The sequence below is a fragment of the Gasterosteus aculeatus genome, chromosome 8 (genome assembly GCF_964276395.1).
Source record: "Gasterosteus aculeatus chromosome 8, fGasAcu3.hap1.1, whole genome shotgun sequence".
NCBI lineage: Eukaryota > Metazoa > Chordata > Actinopteri > Perciformes > Gasterosteidae > Gasterosteus > Gasterosteus aculeatus.
Window position 1 is genome coordinate 22,968,264 of NC_135695.1, and position 16,642 is coordinate 22,984,905.

At 51.0% G+C, this 16,642-nt stretch overlaps 3 protein-coding genes across 10 annotated transcripts in view; 1 reads left to right on the top strand and 2 right to left on the bottom strand.

Annotated features, from left to right (window-relative positions):
• The window catches only part of dnm3a (dynamin 3a), an 18,946-nt gene extending 8,605 nt beyond the window's left edge, over positions 1 to 10,341 (bottom strand). For 3 of the 8 annotated variants that reach the window (XR_013468532.1, XR_013468530.1, XM_078107780.1), the window contains exons 1-13: positions 9,799 to 10,340; positions 7,280 to 7,353; positions 6,930 to 7,079; positions 4,913 to 5,116; positions 4,690 to 4,788; positions 3,650 to 3,810; positions 3,428 to 3,570; positions 2,682 to 2,817; positions 2,496 to 2,563; positions 2,283 to 2,421; positions 1,977 to 2,209; positions 784 to 844; positions 110 to 136 (exon numbers count right to left, since the gene is read on the bottom strand). Coding sequence is in view for 5 of the 8 variants with exons in the window: in XM_078107780.1 (XP_077963906.1) it covers positions 110 to 136; positions 784 to 844; positions 1,977 to 2,209; positions 2,283 to 2,421; positions 2,496 to 2,563; positions 2,682 to 2,817; positions 3,428 to 3,570; positions 3,650 to 3,810; positions 4,690 to 4,788; positions 4,913 to 5,116; positions 6,930 to 7,079; positions 7,280 to 7,353; positions 9,799 to 9,956 (1,653 nt within the window). In the remaining 3 variants the exon portion in view is untranslated. Of the gene's footprint in view, positions 1 to 109; positions 137 to 783; positions 845 to 1,976; positions 2,210 to 2,282; positions 2,422 to 2,495; positions 2,564 to 2,681; positions 2,818 to 3,427; positions 3,571 to 3,649; positions 3,811 to 4,689; positions 4,789 to 4,912; positions 5,117 to 6,929; positions 7,080 to 7,279; positions 7,354 to 9,798 lie in introns of all 8 variants that reach the window. The other 5 variants (XR_013468531.1, XM_078107784.1, XM_078107783.1 and 2 more) reach the window with 4 other exon arrangements.
• Positions 10,342 to 10,416: 75 nt separating this feature from the next.
• mettl13 (methyltransferase 13, eEF1A lysine and N-terminal methyltransferase) lies at positions 10,417 to 14,467 on the bottom strand. Its single transcript, XM_078107785.1, has 9 exons — positions 14,183 to 14,467; positions 13,552 to 13,824; positions 13,010 to 13,475; positions 12,624 to 12,823; positions 12,352 to 12,541; positions 11,857 to 12,021; positions 11,551 to 11,763; positions 11,340 to 11,471; positions 10,417 to 10,903 (listed from the first exon to the last, which is right to left on the bottom strand). Exons 1-9 carry the CDS (start codon positions 14,333 to 14,335, stop codon positions 10,602 to 10,604), a joined length of 2,094 nt encoding a protein of 697 aa, XP_077963911.1. The 5' UTR covers positions 14,336 to 14,467; the 3' UTR covers positions 10,417 to 10,601.
• A 68-nt stretch (positions 14,468 to 14,535) lies between these two features.
• Positions 14,536 to 16,290, top strand: itpa (inosine triphosphatase (nucleoside triphosphate pyrophosphatase)). The gene is made up of 8 exons (XM_040184797.2): positions 14,536 to 14,652; positions 14,747 to 14,804; positions 15,065 to 15,129; positions 15,216 to 15,289; positions 15,364 to 15,395; positions 15,480 to 15,592; positions 15,676 to 15,752; positions 15,900 to 16,290. The coding sequence occupies exons 1-8, from the start codon at positions 14,590 to 14,592 to the stop codon at positions 16,033 to 16,035; spliced, it is 618 nt and encodes a 205-aa protein (XP_040040731.1). The 5' UTR covers positions 14,536 to 14,589; the 3' UTR covers positions 16,036 to 16,290.
• Positions 16,291 to 16,642: the final 352 nt, after the last annotated feature.

Genomic DNA, 16,642 nt, shown 5'->3' on the forward strand with positions numbered 1-16,642 from the left:
CTGTGAAAGACCTCCAAGGGAATCAGTGGCAGATAATAAAACCAAAAAGAGGAAGCGAGCGAGAAGCCGTGAGGCAGCGTGCGTGTCTGCAGAGGGGGGGGGCTCCTACTATCAGTCTGGAGGGAGGGGCCACACCCTGCAGGGACACACAGGCAGATCCAACAGTCAGTGTCCCATGGAGGGAACATGAGGTCTTTCTGAGGGAGGCGACAGCGATGCTGAGGATTGGTGTGCAGATCGCTCCTCATGTCTTTGTCTGCGTTGGAATGAAACTAAACTTTCCGAAGCGTCGCATTCACACGCCGACGCGCCTCAAACCCAAACATGCTCCTGTTAACGCTGATTCCTCTCACATTACTGAAGATAAAGACAGTGGTTCATCGCTGTCCGTGGTCATTAATACTCCACTACAAGTCTAACGTCTGCCTTCCAAACCATATTCAAGCACAAGTACCATCAGCAAATGTACTTTGAAAATGCAAGTTTAAGGACTTGCTGTGTACTTGAAGAGCACCGTGATGAAGGATGATAAAGTACTTAGAGAGTACAGTAATGCAGTAGTACACCCGTAGGGCACAGACATTCTACATCATCACATCTGGAGATACGAGGTTTCCACGGGACAGGAAGTTTATCTACTGTGAGATTCTGTTGTGTGTTTCATTAGCGCTCAATGAGTCAGATTCTACCATTCTGGACGTTTCCCACCTGGTCACATGACAACCCTCCATAAACACATCAGGAGAGGACATGAAACATGCAGGTGTGAATTTAAACTCTTACATGGTTTGCTGCCGTCGCTGCAAACGTCTTCTTACTGCTTAGTTTGCACGACTGCTGAGCGCTGAGACACAAAGAGACAGAGACAGAGAGACAGAGACAGACACAAAGAGAGAGAGAGAGAGAGAGAGAGAGAGAGAGAGAGTTTTCAAAATCCCTCTATTACTCCGTTTGCAGGGAGACACAAAATCATTTGATAAAATAAATCAAATAAAAACATCTCTTTAAACCGTCGTCACAAACTAACAATCAGCCAGAAGCTGCAGAAAGACATTAAGCATCGTTTTGTAATATGTGTCCTCAGGAGCAGCTCCACAATGCCCACATTCTGCGTCCTGGTTGTAGCTGTCTGCAGCCGTTTCCCCGCAGACCTCCACTGCAGGTCTGCGTTCCGCTCCCCAACGCAGACCGCCAGCGGGCTTCTGGGGAGACCTCTGGACCAAAGACCTCAGTCCACCTCGACTCTTCTGTCCCTGCCAATCACCACGCAGGGCTTCTTCCCCGCCTCCTGACGCTTGTCCAGGTGTAGATTCCTGACAGTGAAATGTGACCCCCCCCCATGTGCAGTGTGGATGTTTGGTTCTCCAGGTGCAATGTAGGTCGCTTTGGATAGAAAGCGTCACCTACATGACCTGTAATGTGACCAAAAGCTGGCGTGCACCATGCAGGCGCCGTCCAGCCAGGTGAGTCCAGGTGAGACTGGACGTGTCTCAGATCTTTACATCCCACATTCACCGGCAAACTTCCCAAACCTCTGCAGCTCGTTATTTATCGCTTCGTTTGGGATGAACGGCGGAACACCGGACAGGATGATCCGCGTAGAGGACGCTGTCAGCGGGGACGAGCAACACGCCGCTCCCGATCAGCTGGTGGACACGAGGCTCGTCTTTGAGCAACGCAACCACAGCTTTGTTCATCCTGATCCGACAGCCAGCGACACCTCCTCCACCGTGACAGCGGTACCCGGCGGGACAATCCTCACTCCCTGCCGGAGGGACGGAAGTGGCGTCTTGGAGGACGCCACTTCCTCCGAGACGCCACCTCGACAAACCTCCGATCCCTCAAAAACAGTCAGTTTGGAAACTCGTTGAGACTATTCTCAGAAACTGAAACACGACTGACAAACTCAGAGAGACAGAGACAGAGACAGATGAGGTCATCGTCCCCGTGAGAACGAGTCGCTTTGTTTTACTCACTTATTGAAGCCGATGAAATCTTCATGTTTGGTGTTTACGTAAGCAAGCTGCAAATCAATGAGCAGCAACACCTGAACACAACACAGCTGATTACTATTAATGAAGTACACGTATGAAGCAGTTATCAGAACGTTGTTAATGATCACCTGATCCCTGCAGCGTCGCTCCTGCTCTCGTATCTCCGTGGTTACGATTCTCTCCGTCTCTTCCTGCAGCTTGGGATAAGAACGGAGCTACGGAGAGAAAACAGACCTGGAGTCAGATACAGGACACAAGGCGCACGCGCACACGCACACGCACACGCACCTCGCTGAGACACTGGCACACGGTGGCGAGCAGCTCTCGGCTGACGTTGTCGACGAACTGAACACACGGACCCTTCAGCCGGGATATCTGCTTCTTCACGATGGCCTGGAAGGCCATGTCGGGGGTGAACAGGCCCGTCCTGAGGGGGGGGGACAGTGAGCAGGTGCAGCAGGTGCAGGATGGAGCATCATGTAGAAGTACAGCGAGCTCCACCTGACTCCGTGGGTGTTCCTGATGGCGAAGGTGATCTGCCGCCGCAGCTTCCTCTCGTCCGACTTAAACTGAAGACGAGTGAAGTCGAGTTAATGACGTCTGTCTCACGTGAAGAATGTAACACAACGAGTGACTGAGTGACTATACTGTGTGAATATATACATACGTGTAGATGTGTGTATTTACCTTGGCCAGTTCACAGGGGAATCGCTCGTGGAAGATCAGGTTGATGCGAGCTCCTCCCGACAGATTGACCGTGTCCACCGTGTCCCCCGACCCCTCGATCAGCTTCTCGAAGTCGACGGCGACGCGCTGAACCGACCTGAGGAGACGAGGACACAGACCGGCGTTTCCCACAGATCGACTCCCAGCGCTGCCGCACGCATTTCACACCCTGTTCTACTGGTTGTTACAGCTTCTGTCACAACGGGAAAAAAGACACGCGAGACAGACGCGATGTGTGTGTGTCTGTGTGTGTGTGTGTCTGTGTGTGTGTGTGTGAGAGCAGGGAAAGGAAATGTACACCAAACGCAATGAGTGGCGGCGGTGAATCGGTTTAGTCTGCAGACTGAGAGGCTACAGCCACACTAATCCGTCCACGCGGGCGTTTGACATGATCTCAGTCCACACGGCGCCCTTCGCACACGTATCACATGACCATTAATGCACAGCGGGCGTGACACCGTAAACAGGAAGATGATGATGTGCAGTTGGTTTAGTCAGTTCTTGGCTGAAAGGCTTCGTATTAGTCATCACGTTGAAACGATCACCAGTCTGCTGTTTGTCGACGCGGTCACGTGACCAATCAGTGAAGAACACGCCACAGCGGCTAAGAACCAGTCAGGCAGAGGAGGTGGGAGTGGAAGAGGGCGCCGTAGTGTAAATGTAGCGTGGAGAGACGGAGACGGGCAGCAGGTGGACGGCTGACGGACCGGAGCAGCGTCCGGGTGCGGCGCGCGGCGTCGTCGGGGGGGTCCTGCAGGTACTCCTCGGCCCCCCGGCTGAGCTCCAGCAGCTGGCTCTGCAGGAGGCTCCGGAGGGCCGGCAGGGAGTCCCGGATGTGGTTCGTCAGCTGCTGCAAAGACAAAACAAGGCGTGTCACCGTGGCGTGTAGATGGATGAGTGCGTGGCCAATGAGGACGAGTGTGTGCTACCTGGTTCAGAACCCTCTGTAAATACGGCGTGCCCGCGCTCGCCGCCATGTGCTTGTAAGCCGGGTGCGACGTGAAGAAGTTCTTCTCGGCGAGCAGCGCTGCCTTGATGTCCTTCTTCCCCTCGATGTCCTTCTGACTGCGGTTCACCACACCGATGTAACCTGGGGGGGGGAGGGGGGGGGGCGTGAACCTCGTGGCCTCCGTCACATCTCCGTACATGACAGAATACACAGACGGACAGCTCAGCCAAGGGGGGGGGGGGGGGTCCATATGCTGAATACATCATCAGCATATTTACCAATAACGCCATCAAATACAGCCCGCCAGTAGCTCCTCCCACTTCCTGACGCCAGGAGAGAAGGCCTGTGAAAGCGGTCCGGTTGGATTCACTGTAGCGATGCGTTTTAAGAGGGTCTAGATAATGGGACCGTATGGCTCAACGGGAACTTATGATTGTTGCCTGAGACACATCCACCCGTCCTGGACAGAAACCTGATTCACCGGGACCATGACGGCGTTTAGAGAAGCCAGGGGAGCGGAGGCAGGACGCAGCCCTGACCTGCATCCATCCGCCATCCGAGGCCCTGAACTGCAGTGGGAACATGTGGTGGTTGTGAGAAGGAAGCATCTCGGCGCTGACGAGACACAGGCTCAACTTGCATCATCCGGGACGCGTCCTTGGGAACGCGTCCCGGACGGCATTCCTTCCACTGGGAGTCTGTTAGTTCCACAGCAGAGTCATATCTCCATAGCTAATGCTTTAGCTCTGTGGGAGAAGCATGAAGGAGCCACAGCGCCAGGTGGTTTACTCAGTGAGTCACTGCATAGATAGAAATGACTTGTGTAATCTTGTATACATAGAACACACACACACACACACACACACACACACACACACACACACTCTTGATAGTACCAATGGGATGTCCTACTAAAGTGCACCAGATGAGTCACACAAAGAAGAAGAGAAAAGGAACTACTGATCGACACAATGGTAACAACAGTGTGTGACACACACAGACACACACACACACACACACCTCTGCGTAGGGGAAGCAACCTGTTCTCCAGGATGTTGCGGGCGTCTGTTCCTTTATCCATCAGGTCCAGCTTGGTGATCACACCGATTGTGCGCTGGCCTGAGAGGAAGATGGAGAAGAAGAGATTGTTAATCCCAAGGAGGCATTGTTGTGTGGCGCCTTCTTCACACACACACACACACACACACACACACACACACACACTCACACACACACAGCTCACCCTGCGGGTCAACGTCTTGGGCCAGTTTGAGGGCGTCGGAGTTGGCCAGGTCGGCGTTGGCCGGCGTCACAGCCAGAATGAGACAGTTCTCCTGGCAGATGAACTGCATGATCATGTCTCTGATCTGGTTCTCGATGTCCGCCGGCTGGTCGCCTATCGGCACCTTGGTGATGCCCGGCAGGTCCACCAGAGTCAGGTTCAGCACTGCGCGCACGCACAAGGACACCAGCACATGCGTAGTTAACGTGTTGGTTTCATCTACGGCAGGAGAACTCCAGTCTAAACTCCTGGACCCTTCCTCTACTCCACGGATTCATTGGAAACGTATGAGGTGAAGCATCTAATAAGCAAACGAAGGAATACGGCAGCTGTAATTAAAGAGAAAAGAAGCCTGGCAGACAATCGCAGACCCACTGAACGCAGAAATAGAATCTAAAATGACCTACTTACTAGGAAAGTTGTAGGCTGTTTTAATTGCCTGTTTTATGCGTATGCTTGTTATGTGAAGTGTCTTTGAGTGGCCTCCCATGGAAAGCACGATATAAATAAAATATATTATTATTCCGCCTTCTTTGCCTTAAAAGTGAGCAGAGGGAATAAATAATAAATGTTCCTCTAGAAAATCCCCCTAAAGACTAATTTCAAACCATATTCCCAACGCGAGAATATCTCTTCTATCAACCATCTCTTCTATCAACCATCTCTTCTATCAAGCATCTCTTCTATCAAGCATCTCTTCTATCAAGCATCTCTTCTATCAAGCATCTCTTCTATCAAGCATCTCTTCTATCAACCATCTCTTCTATCAACCATCTCTTCTATCAACCATCTCTTCTATCAACCATCTCTTCTATCAACCATCTCTTCTATCAACCATCTCTTCCATCAACCATCTCTTCTATCAAGCATCTCTTCTATCAACCATCTCTTCTATCAACCATCTCTTCTATCAACCATCTCTTCTATCAAGCATCTCTTCTATCAACCATCTCTTCTATCAACCATCTCTTCTATCAAGCATCTCTTCTATCAACCATCTCTTCTATCAACCATCTCTTCTATCAACCATATGCACAAATCTCTATAAGCTGTGTCTAATTCTAAATATCGTTCTACAATAAATGCTCATACAGAACAAAATGATCCTAGCAACAGGTCAAAACATTTTGCAGGCTGGTAAGTTTGCAAATGTTCTGTAGAAATGACTTAAAGATGCCTGCTCACATATTCTAAACCTCTTTGTAGTCTATAATTCATGTTACCTGCGATGTTGTGGAAATCCTCTTTGATGTAACACATTCTTCTGGGGCCAGCAAAGGTAATAAATATGTGCGCCACGGACTTCAGTGCCAAACACACACTATAGTGCCTTTATTTACAGGTTCAGCTTATAAAAACAAGCGCAGTGCTACAGACCATCTGTGGGAGGCTGAGACGGCTTCGCACTGTGGATGTAAACAGCCTCTCACGTCTCAATATCAGTATATATATATAAATAATATATATATATATACACACTATATAAATATATATAAATATATATTTTATATACTATATAACTATATATATATATATATATAATATATATATATATCACCCTCATCACCTTTACAATTGCTCACTCACTGCGCAGTGTCGCCCACCGGCGGACAGAGAGCGCGAGCCGGCTGGCTGCAGAGAATAGATCACCATGGTTACTTGGCCGCGTTTAATTCAACCAAGTCAAAGCTAAATTCATCCAGAATAACATCCCGGCTTAATCCCTTATCCTGGTTTTGTGCAATAGCCCCGCGGTCTTTATGAACACATAAACTCTTTTGTAATGCTTCTATATGGCTCTTTATATGTTCCACTTATACTGCTCATCTCATGACAATATCCGGTGATCTCCTCCCATTGGCTGTTCTTACCACGGAGGCGTGGCTACATGCGAGCTCCAGCGGTTGGAACTGGTTTGCTCTTCTAATGGTTATGCAGAACAATAAAAGGCCTTTTGCCGGTTCAGAAGTTGTGTTACCGTGTGGGGAGTGAATGCGGAGGCTGATGGGAACACCAGAGATGCCTTTGTTGGATCCCGTGAGCCTTCGGGTCTCGGCCTCGATCTCATCGCGGACCTCGTCGAAGTCTGTGAATTTTTTCCCATCGCAGTGGGAGAATTCCCCGTACTCTGGAACAAGAGCATAACAGCTCATAAAGAACAGGATGCACATGTCATCTTAAATGAACTCATTTTGATTGGGTTTGGATAACGTTAACAACCTGAAAACAAAGACAAAAACTTCCACCTCTGTCCCAAAGCAAGGCGGGGCGTTTGTAAGACGCGCCCCCTGGTGGCCGGATGTCAGAACCACACCAACCCTCACGTACCTTCGTCCGCGTTGAGCAGCTGGAGGATCAAAGGTCTGCGGGTCACTACTCCTGAACCGCGTGGAAGGAAGTCTCTGTTGGGAAGGAGGAACTGAATCAGGGGAATCGCCGTGCACACGTGTGCACACACACACACACCAATATAATATATACACCTTTACGTATTGTATGTGCAGAGACTAATGCACTAAAGCTATGTGTCGCTGACCTCGTGGACACTAACACACTGAATATTAGTGAACTACTGTTAGTTTAGTTCATTTTATCTACTATTCTATTTCATTTGCATTCACATTGTGCATTTTTATTATTTACTTCTTTCCTGTATTTATAAATAAATGAGGCCAGAATCTGCCCCATGCAGGAGTTTCTATTTTACTTGCTATTTACTATTCAAAGCATCCGAATACTATCAGAAGAGGTTTATAAATACTACACAGGGAGCATCCTGCTCTTTGCTATTAGTCAGTTCAGGAAGTCCGTTTCCCAGAAGGCGCCGCTGCCCTGAGGTGTGTTTAGAGCATCACAACACATTAATCACATGGAGCCGCGCCGAGGACAATGGACAGGAAACGAGCTCAAACACAACACATCGCCTTCCTTCAGCGACAGAATGGAAAGACTGGAGTGTCCTCCTCAACACACACACACACACACACACACACACACAGAGAGACACACACACACACACACATACATTTTGTTCCAATAGAGACGCACACAGACACACACTGATTGTGTCTCAATGTCTCTAGGCTGCATCCTTCAGGACGCATACGTCACTTCCGCTGCGACCCGTCTGTCCCAAACCGTCGTCCTCCAGGACCCGGTTTGGAGGACGCATCTGATCCGTCCTTTGCGGCCCAGCATATCCCAGCATGCAGTGCGGGCCGACGAGGATTTAATTTCTTCAGGGCGGCGGCGGGTGATCGACAGAGTTCACTTTAAATGAAAGGTTAAGTAATAGAATTCACTCGGATGTCTGCAGGTATAAATGTTATAATACAACATCACGTCTGAGTTTATGGAATCATGTAAGTTACGTCACGTTGGAAGATGCACATAAGACGCTAAAACAAACTGCTCTTAGTGATGACGTGAACTCCGTCCTGCTGCCCCCCCATACGGCCCCTGAGCCCCCCGGGTCCATGTGCTGCTCTTAGGTACCGACACACATTTATAACACAACGAGCAGCTCGCCTCTACTTATTAGTGAAAAGTCACTTTAATGACTTTCACACTTCAGAGGCTGACTGACGTCTTACTGAGGCTCAGACGCTTTATACAGTTTATACTTCTTATTATCAACAGATGGATCAAACTTATGAACCTGAAAAGTCACTTTCTGAGTTACAGAATAAATTCACAAAGAAAGTGACTTTTGTTTTGTTGTGTGCTTATAAACTAAGTTTACATTTCGTTGTTTTATGGAGGAAGCAGCATCACGCTTCTGTAGCGTGGACATATTCTCTAATATCTTCACGAGAGTTAAAATAGCTCGTATCTTATGCAGTAGAAAAGAAGTCCTGGTACACTAGTTAATAAATGTGTTTGCTTTTTAAATGAAGGAATCTCTTCTGCTTGAGATTGAATTATTACTTTTAGCTGAATGGACACGGCCTGACTGATTTAATTTGAATTTAAAATAAGTTATCTCAGCCTGAAATGTATCGTCCAGAGGAGAAATGAGATAATCCTTGATTCCATAAACTCAGACGTGATGTTGTATTATAACATTTATACCTGCAGACATCCGAGTGAATTCTATTACTTAACCTTTCATTTAAAGTGAACTCTGTCGATCACCCGCCGCCGCCCTGAAGAAATGAAATCCTCGTCGGCCCGTACTGCATGCTGGGATATGCTGAGCCGCAAAGGACGGAGCAGATGTGTCCTCCAAACCGGGTCCTGGAGGACTGCGTCCCTCGACCGCGATCAGAGGACAGACGGGTCTAAAGTGGTGACGTAAGCGTCCTAAAGGATGCAGCCGAGAGACTTGACAGCTAGAGAAAGACTTCAAAAGGACTCAAACTATCTGAACAGATCTGTGTGTCCACATACATGTCCCCAAGCCCCAGCCCCTTGTTGTACAGGTAACTATGTCCCACATACCTGTCCCCCTGGCCCCAGCCCCTTGTTGTACAGGTAACTATGTCCCACATACCTGTCCCCAGCCCCTTGTACAGGTAACTATGTCTCACATGCCTGTCCCCCAGGCCCCAGCCCCTTGTTGTACAGGTAACTATGTCCCACATACCTGTCCCCCAGGCCCTTGTTGTACAGTAACTGTCTCCGTGTCTCACATACCTGTCCCCAAGCCCCAGCCCCTTGCTGTACAGGTAACTATGTCCCACATACCTGTCCCCCAGCCCCTTGTTGTACAGTAACTGTCTCCGTGTCTCACATACCGGTCCCCCAGGCCCCTTGTTGTACAGGTAACGGTCTCACTGTGTCTCACATACCTGTCCCCCAGACACCAGCCCCTTGTTGTACAGTAACTGTCTCCGTGTCTCACTTACCTGCCCACGAAGTTCTCCAGTACGGAGCTCTTTCCCGCGCTTTGTCCGCCCACCACAGCGATGAGCGGCGCGAGGCCGCAGCGCAGCCGCGCGCCGCTCATCGCGCGCTGCAGGCGGTTGACCAGCGGGATCAGGTCCTCCATCCCGCGGTTGCCCATCGCAACGGGGCTCCTTCTCCTCGGGTCCTCCGGTCCTTACAGACAGTCCGCCATTGTTGCCCCACCCGGACTGTCTGCAGCTAATGAATCTAAAAGTAAACTCTTTGAAGAAAGAGGCAAACTTTTTTCGTTTTTTTTTTATGGTTTCTTCGCTACCGTCGGTGCGTCCTGTGACGAGAGCGCGGTCCCGGTTTGTCCTCGCAGACCTCCACGAGCCTCCGAAAACACTTCGCTAACCACATTATTGCCGTTTTAAACCCCCGAACGTCGACACGGAGCCGCTTCCGCTACGACGTGAGGACATTAAAGAAGTTTGCGACGAAGAAGAAAGAAAAGCCTCCCGACGGCCAACGGACCGGCGCGCTGTGCGCATGCGCGGCGAAGCTCGTCTGCACAGATTAACCAGCGCGCTTCATCCACTGTAAATAACGCTGCTGCATTCTCTGCTGCAGGAAGCAAGTGAAAGAGAAACCCAAAAGGCTCTTTTAATGGTTGGTCATATAATACAAATTAAAATATCTGACAGCACATTGAGATCAAATGTCCTTTACGTGAGTTTGTATAAGGTAACATACTTCCATTCGATTTTATATCAAAACGCTCATATGTCCACGTCTCTTCTCTTGCAGCTCCTCTGGTTGTGAACTAACTTTGCTCCACTTTCAGGTCCTTCAGCAGCTCTGCGATGTCGATGTGAGGGCGGCTGCCGGTCCCTGACCGGACGCCAGAGACCAGCGCGTCCTGCAGGCCCGCGGCTGCCTGGCTCAGCGACTGCAGGAAGCGAGCGGCGTCCGACTTGTCGCTCGCTCCGTGGGAACACAGCAGGACCTCGTTGACCTCACCCTCGACCTTTCGGGAGAGGACGGTGGGGAACGTGGCACTCAGACGCTCGCGCACGCTGGTCCTCAGAGCAGAGTCACGGCACACGAGGTTGAGTATGAACACACCTGGTCACCGGACATCACATGTGGAGGAGACGTAGACAAACACATACTTATCAACAATTTAGATGTGCTATTTCTATACAAAAGTGTATTTTTATATCAAAGTACTGTAGATAATGTATAGACATTAAACATTTAGGCAGGGTTCATACACATTTTAATAATTTAAACGGGGGGGCGTTTGTGAGTATAGAGAACAAGTTCTGACGTTAAAACAAATCCTTCAAATCAAAATAATCCTTAGTTGCAGCACTAATTTTGAACCATATCAATTATTTCAAATGCATCTTAAATGAATGACATGAAAATAGAAATATAACTAATTTCCATGACTTTTCCAGGTTTTCCATGACCGTACAGACCCATGTTTAGCAATCTTCACTTCATGGACGTGTTTTTCATGAATAGTGCAGCTGATACACATGTGGGACAAACGCACCTCTGGAGCTCAGCAGTCTGGAGACCTTCTGCAGGATGGAGGCTTCTACGAAGGCAGCAGGAGGACAGCTCATCCCCACAGAACTGTCTTTGTTGTCGACATCGAACATGACCACGTCGAACAAATGAGCACCTACGGGAAGAGGAGCAACCGGTCACTTCCTGGTTAACGTACCCCCCCCCTCTCCCATCACCCCCCTCCCCGCACTCACCTTCCCCCTCCAGGGCACAGATGCGCTTCAGGCCGTCTCCGAGAGTCACAGTCAGACGCTCGTCCGGTCTGAACCCGAACCAGTCCTTCGCCACCTGCAGGACGACGGGGTCCAGCTCCACGACCTCCACGGTGACCTCGGGCACAAAGTCCCGCAGGAACTGAGGCAGGCCTCCTCCACCCAGCCCCACCAGCAGCACCGACAGCGGGACGCCTGAGGGGGAAGACGGGGCGGAGGATTCATGCACCACCAGTCAGCGTTTCCTACCGGCCCATCAAGCACATAGACGACGGGGTCGCAGCTGACCTTTGGCCTCCGGCGTGCCCACCCCCAGCATGGCGAGGCCCGCCACCATGACCTCGTGGTGGGCGCAGCAGAGGAAGCCGCTGTCCACAGACAGGCAGGTGGAGGAGGCTGAGGGAGCAGCTGCCGGCTTCACCTTCCTCTTGTTTTTCTTCTTGTGACTCGATGCTGCAGGAAACAGATTCATGGAATTATTTAAAGCCATCGATGTTTGTCTGGTCGCATCTGAGGTTAAATAAGAAACAAGGGCAGGAGACAACAAAAACAAGAGCATTCAGCCATTTGAGAACGTGAGATTATGGAACGATAAAGTCTTTAAATTGAACCGAATGACTAAAATATACACACAGACCTTAAATAAGGCAACAATGAAATAAAACAGTAGATTTATTTTGAACTCTATTGGTCTTTTGGTGGCTTCTTAGTGTCTTTTGTTCCATTATAAGGACCACCTACATGAAGCAACATACAATAGTGGACCAGGAGGAAAGAACTGACCGCTATTGGAGGGGACCAGGCGGCTCTCTGATTGGACGAGAGCAGCGTTGGAGAGGAAGACGAGTCTCCGGTAGAGCGCCCCGTCCTCTCCTCGGACGTTCTCCACGCAGAACTCGCCGCTGAGCTCGCTCACTCCCCGGCTGACCTCCTCCCGCCAGCCCAGGTCGCCCCCGACCGACAGGAAGGGCACCTGAAGAGGGGCGGAGCTTCAAAGGGACACGCCCAACACTTCCACAAGGTGTGTGCGTGTGTGTGTGTGTGTGTGTGTGTACCTGCTGGTTGGCCGGCATGCCCGGTGGAGCCAGGTCCATCACCATCGGCGAGAGCTCCGCCTGCACCGCCTGCATGTCCGCGTACTCCTGGTTCCGGTGCATCGCCGCGACAACGAGGCGGCGGAAGTTGGCGCTGGCAGCCAGCTGCCGCCGACCCTCGGCGGCGCTGTAGAGCCACGCAGTGTCGCTGCCCTGAGGCACTGGGGGAGGAGCAAAGGGGAGGAGACAACAAACGTGACGCCAGAACTCAACCAATATTCTATATTCAAATAGTTGTTAAAAACAATAAAGTTACAAGTATACAAGTTGTTCTGTCTCGTATTAATTTGTCCTGTTCGATTTTCGAATATCGGTGTTTTTTTTAAGTGACAGAACGCAGAACTCACCGATGAAAATAGCAAAGTGGTTTGATCGAGGCACCTTGGCCCCGGGGGGACAATCCTGCACCGTGAGCGTGTATCTGGGGAGGCCGGTGTGGGCGTGGCAGAGGGTGAGCGAGGGGGAGGAGCCGGCGTCCGTGCCCGTGCGGAGCTTCTTCCTGAGCACGCCGTAGGCCTGATGCTCGCGCACGGCCGACAGCAGCTCAGCCACCTGCGCCAGGCGCGTCGGCGCCCCGTCTTCCCCGAGACACATCTCCAGAAGGGGCGTGGCCATCGGCTGGCGGAACTTGGTGCAGACCAGGACGAAGACGGGCAGGGCGAAGGAGTCCTCCTCTTTCCCGCTGTCCTGCAGGCAGTGGAGCCTCACGGCCCAGCCGCGCTGCACGAAGAGCTCCACGGCCAGCCGGATCACGCTCTCCTGGGCCAGCGTCACGCAGACGTAGCGCCCGCCGACCCGCAGCACGCGGACCACCTGCGCAAAGCACAGACCGGCCGTGAAGCTCCGCCTACAGAAAGAAGCGTTGGGTGCGTGCACAGCCGTCGCTCACCTCGGCGAGCATTGCCCGGGCCAGAGCGCCCTCTTCCTCCGACGCCATGGCATCCAGCGTGCCCTTGTCCAGAGCCGCCTGGTAGCTGGCCTCCTCGTACGGCGTCCGAGTGGCGTCCACCTGCTGGAAGGTGAGGCCCGGCCGGCGCTCTGCGTTCCTCTGGTTCATGTGGGTCACCACCGTCTCGCTGATGTCGATGTTAGTGAGATGTTTGTAGCCCACGTCGTACATCTGCTCGCTCAGCTCAGAGCTTCCACAGCCGACCACCAGCACCTGGAGGAGGGGAACACGGCCGCCGTTACATCGAAGGCCTTCCTTCTGCTCCGTGACATTTAACTGCAAACAATGGACTTGGAATTGTCAGAAAGAGTTATTTCAGATTAAAACACGTTATGCAAAACACATTTAATCAGTAACAAAGGTGATGTGGCTTCACCACGAACATCTAGAGCAGTGACATGTTATAAGAAATCAATCACATGATCGTTTTCTTTTTTTGCATAATGTCCTCTTCTGAATACCTGCTCCTCCACCGGTCACGTGACACAGGGGTAACGAGGCGCGTGTGTGTGCGTGTGTGTGTTCCTATCACTAGGCGCGGTGGAGGTGTGTGAAGGCCTGCCCCCCCCACCTTGTCCTGGACCTTGATGTACTTGTGCAGCACGCCGCACAGCGCGTGGTAGTCTCCGTACCACTCGAAGGCCTTCTCCCCGCGCTTCTTGAAGAACCTCTCCCAGTACTCCGCGGAGCTGAACTCCTCCGCGGTCCGAGGTAACAGACTCATGTTGGGCGGCACGCGGCTTCAAGCAGTCCGAACCCGTCCGGTTCCGTCCCGCAGCCGGCTCACAGAATCCCCCGCATGGCGCTCGCTTCTCGGCTCGGACCCTTTAGCCGGCAGCACCGCGCCCTGATTGGCGGGTGCCCCTGGGGGCGGGGCCGCACGGTGATTCGCTAGCTCTCTGGGAGCGGTTTTCATTGGCCGATGCAGAGCCGGAAGCGCTCGGTCCGGCGCCCTTAGTCCTCCGGGTGTCATCCAGCATGGCGGCGCCGGCCTGCAGGTCTGTGGTCTTCGTGACTGGAAACGCGAAGAAGCTCGAAGAGGTGCAGATGAGATCCGCGGTTCCGTCAGACCGGATGTGCGCGTTGTATTTACATACAAAATCTCTCTCGTCTTTTCTCTCGTCTCATCCGCCAGGTCGTTCAGATCCTGGGAGACAAGTTCCCCCTCAAACTAGTGTCCCGGAAGATTGACTGTAAGTATGAGCACGAGAACATCAGCAGGTCAAGCATGTTCCTCTCATCATCATCATCATCATCACCATCGTCATTCATAAATGTAAATATTGTATTTTTATTTTAAAACTGGTCGTCTTTCTGGAAAGGCAAGCACAAGAATTTCATTACACAGGGCGAAATCTTTGACTCTTAAAGGACTCTATTCACAAATAGAATAATGTGAAATGAACTAAACGATATTGGAAAGATTTGACCAACAATCGTACGTGTTGCTCAGTGCCGGAGTACCAGGGGGAGCCAGATGAGATCTCCATTCAGAAGTGTAAGGAGGCTGCACGGCAGGTACGATAAGCACCGCCGTGCACGTGCATGCTGTGTGTGTGCACGTGGGGGATCTAAGCGGATGTGTCGTGTGGTCCCGCCCCCAGGTGGACGGGCCGGTGGTGGTGGAAGACACCTGTCTGTGCTTCAGGGCTCTGGGCGGCCTGCCTGGTCCTTACATGTTAGTATGACAACATCCACCCGCGGCTCTCTGTCAGTGCGGATGAATACTCATGAATACTCTTGTTTCTGTAGAAAATGGTTCCTGGATAAACTCCAGCCGGAAGGTAATTGTAGAAACCCAGCTGAGAAGTTTCCGCAGAGACGTTGAGAGTAAATCCGGCCTCCTCACGTTAGATGTTCTGTTTCAGGCTTGTACAAACTGCTGGCCGGCTTTGAGGATAAGTCTGCGTGGGCTCTGTGCACGTTTGCGTTCTGCGCTGGGAGAGATGAACCGGTGCAGCTGTTCAGGGGGAAAACGGAGGTCAGTCCCTCTCACTGGTCTCAAAGTGCTCGTATGCACGTTTCGTCTTGTATGGTGATCCGTTCTCTCTGCTCTGTTCAAAGGGACGCATTGTGGAACCCCGAGGACCACGGGACTTTGGATGGGATCCGTGTTTCCAGCCGGAGGGATATGACAAAACGTAAGCTTAGACTTGATGACATGTTCTGACCTCCGGGAGGAGCCAGAGGTCAATACACTGATCAGCTCACACAGCAGATGACATCATTGTGATGATCTCTCCAAACCTTCTAACTACTGACTTGAACGACCTCCTTCTCCTCTGCAGCTACGCTGAACTGCCCAAAGAGGTGAAGAACACCATCTCGCACCGGTACCGGGCGCTCGCCGCCATGTCGGAGCACTTCTGCCTGAGCGAGGGCCGCTCCCCTCGGGACGAGAGGACGAAGCAGCAGGACGAGTAGTCCTTTCAGCTTGTAATGAATCAAACCTCAAGGTGACAACGCAGAGGATGATGAACCTCTGGTTATTGAGCTGCTGATGTTTATTTTTCAATAAACTGATTTGTGTTTGTCCTTTTGTGTTATCAAAGATGAATTACACCCAATGTAAGAAACCCTGAATAGAAATATGTGCATGAGGAGGATTTGTGCTGTTATGGATGCCAGGAAACCGCCGTGTGAAGTCACTTTGGGGATTAAAGCACATGTGATAACTGATGACTTGTTACACGACTGGTTCCGTATTTCTGTGGTTCCACGTCGGAGACGAGCTCCTGAGTTTTGGCTTCCAGAGACTCACAAAGCTTTGATTAGCGCATAAATCATAGATAATACAAATAGCTCATCATGCAGACTTCAGGTCCCTAGAGGTCAAAGACGTCGCCATGGTAACCTCATTCCTCCCGCTGGGACTAAAGAGGTCGGCGGCTGTTTGTGTCCTTCAGCTTTTTCTGCTCCATGTTTTATTAATGTTTCCAACTATTAGCTTAGCAAATAATTCATCCACTTGTTTGTAATGAAAGTAGCTGGTGGCTTCAAAGTTAACGAGGGTCCATTTCCAACCCATGAA

Coding starts and splice junctions, on each gene's coding strand:
- mettl13 (XM_078107785.1), bottom strand. CDS start 14,335: ATGAGTCTGTTACCTCGGACCGCGGAGGAGTTCAGCTCCGCGGAGTAC. Junction 12,542..12,623: donor GCATGCCGGCCAACCAGCAG/GTACACACACAC, acceptor GCCCCTCTTCAG/GTGCCCTTCCTGTCGGTCGG. Junction 11,764..11,856: donor GGGCACGCCGGAGGCCAAAG/GTCAGCTGCGAC, acceptor CTTCCCCCTCAG/GCGTCCCGCTGTCGGTGCTG.
- itpa (XM_040184797.2), top strand. CDS start 14,590: ATGGCGGCGCCGGCCTGCAGGTCTGTGGTCTTCGTGACTGGAAACGCG. Junction 14,805..15,064: donor AGTGTCCCGGAAGATTGACT/GTAAGTATGAGC, acceptor CGTGTTGCTCAG/TGCCGGAGTACCAGGGGGAG. Junction 15,593..15,675: donor TGTTCAGGGGGAAAACGGAG/GTCAGTCCCTCT, acceptor CTCTGTTCAAAG/GGACGCATTGTGGAACCCCG.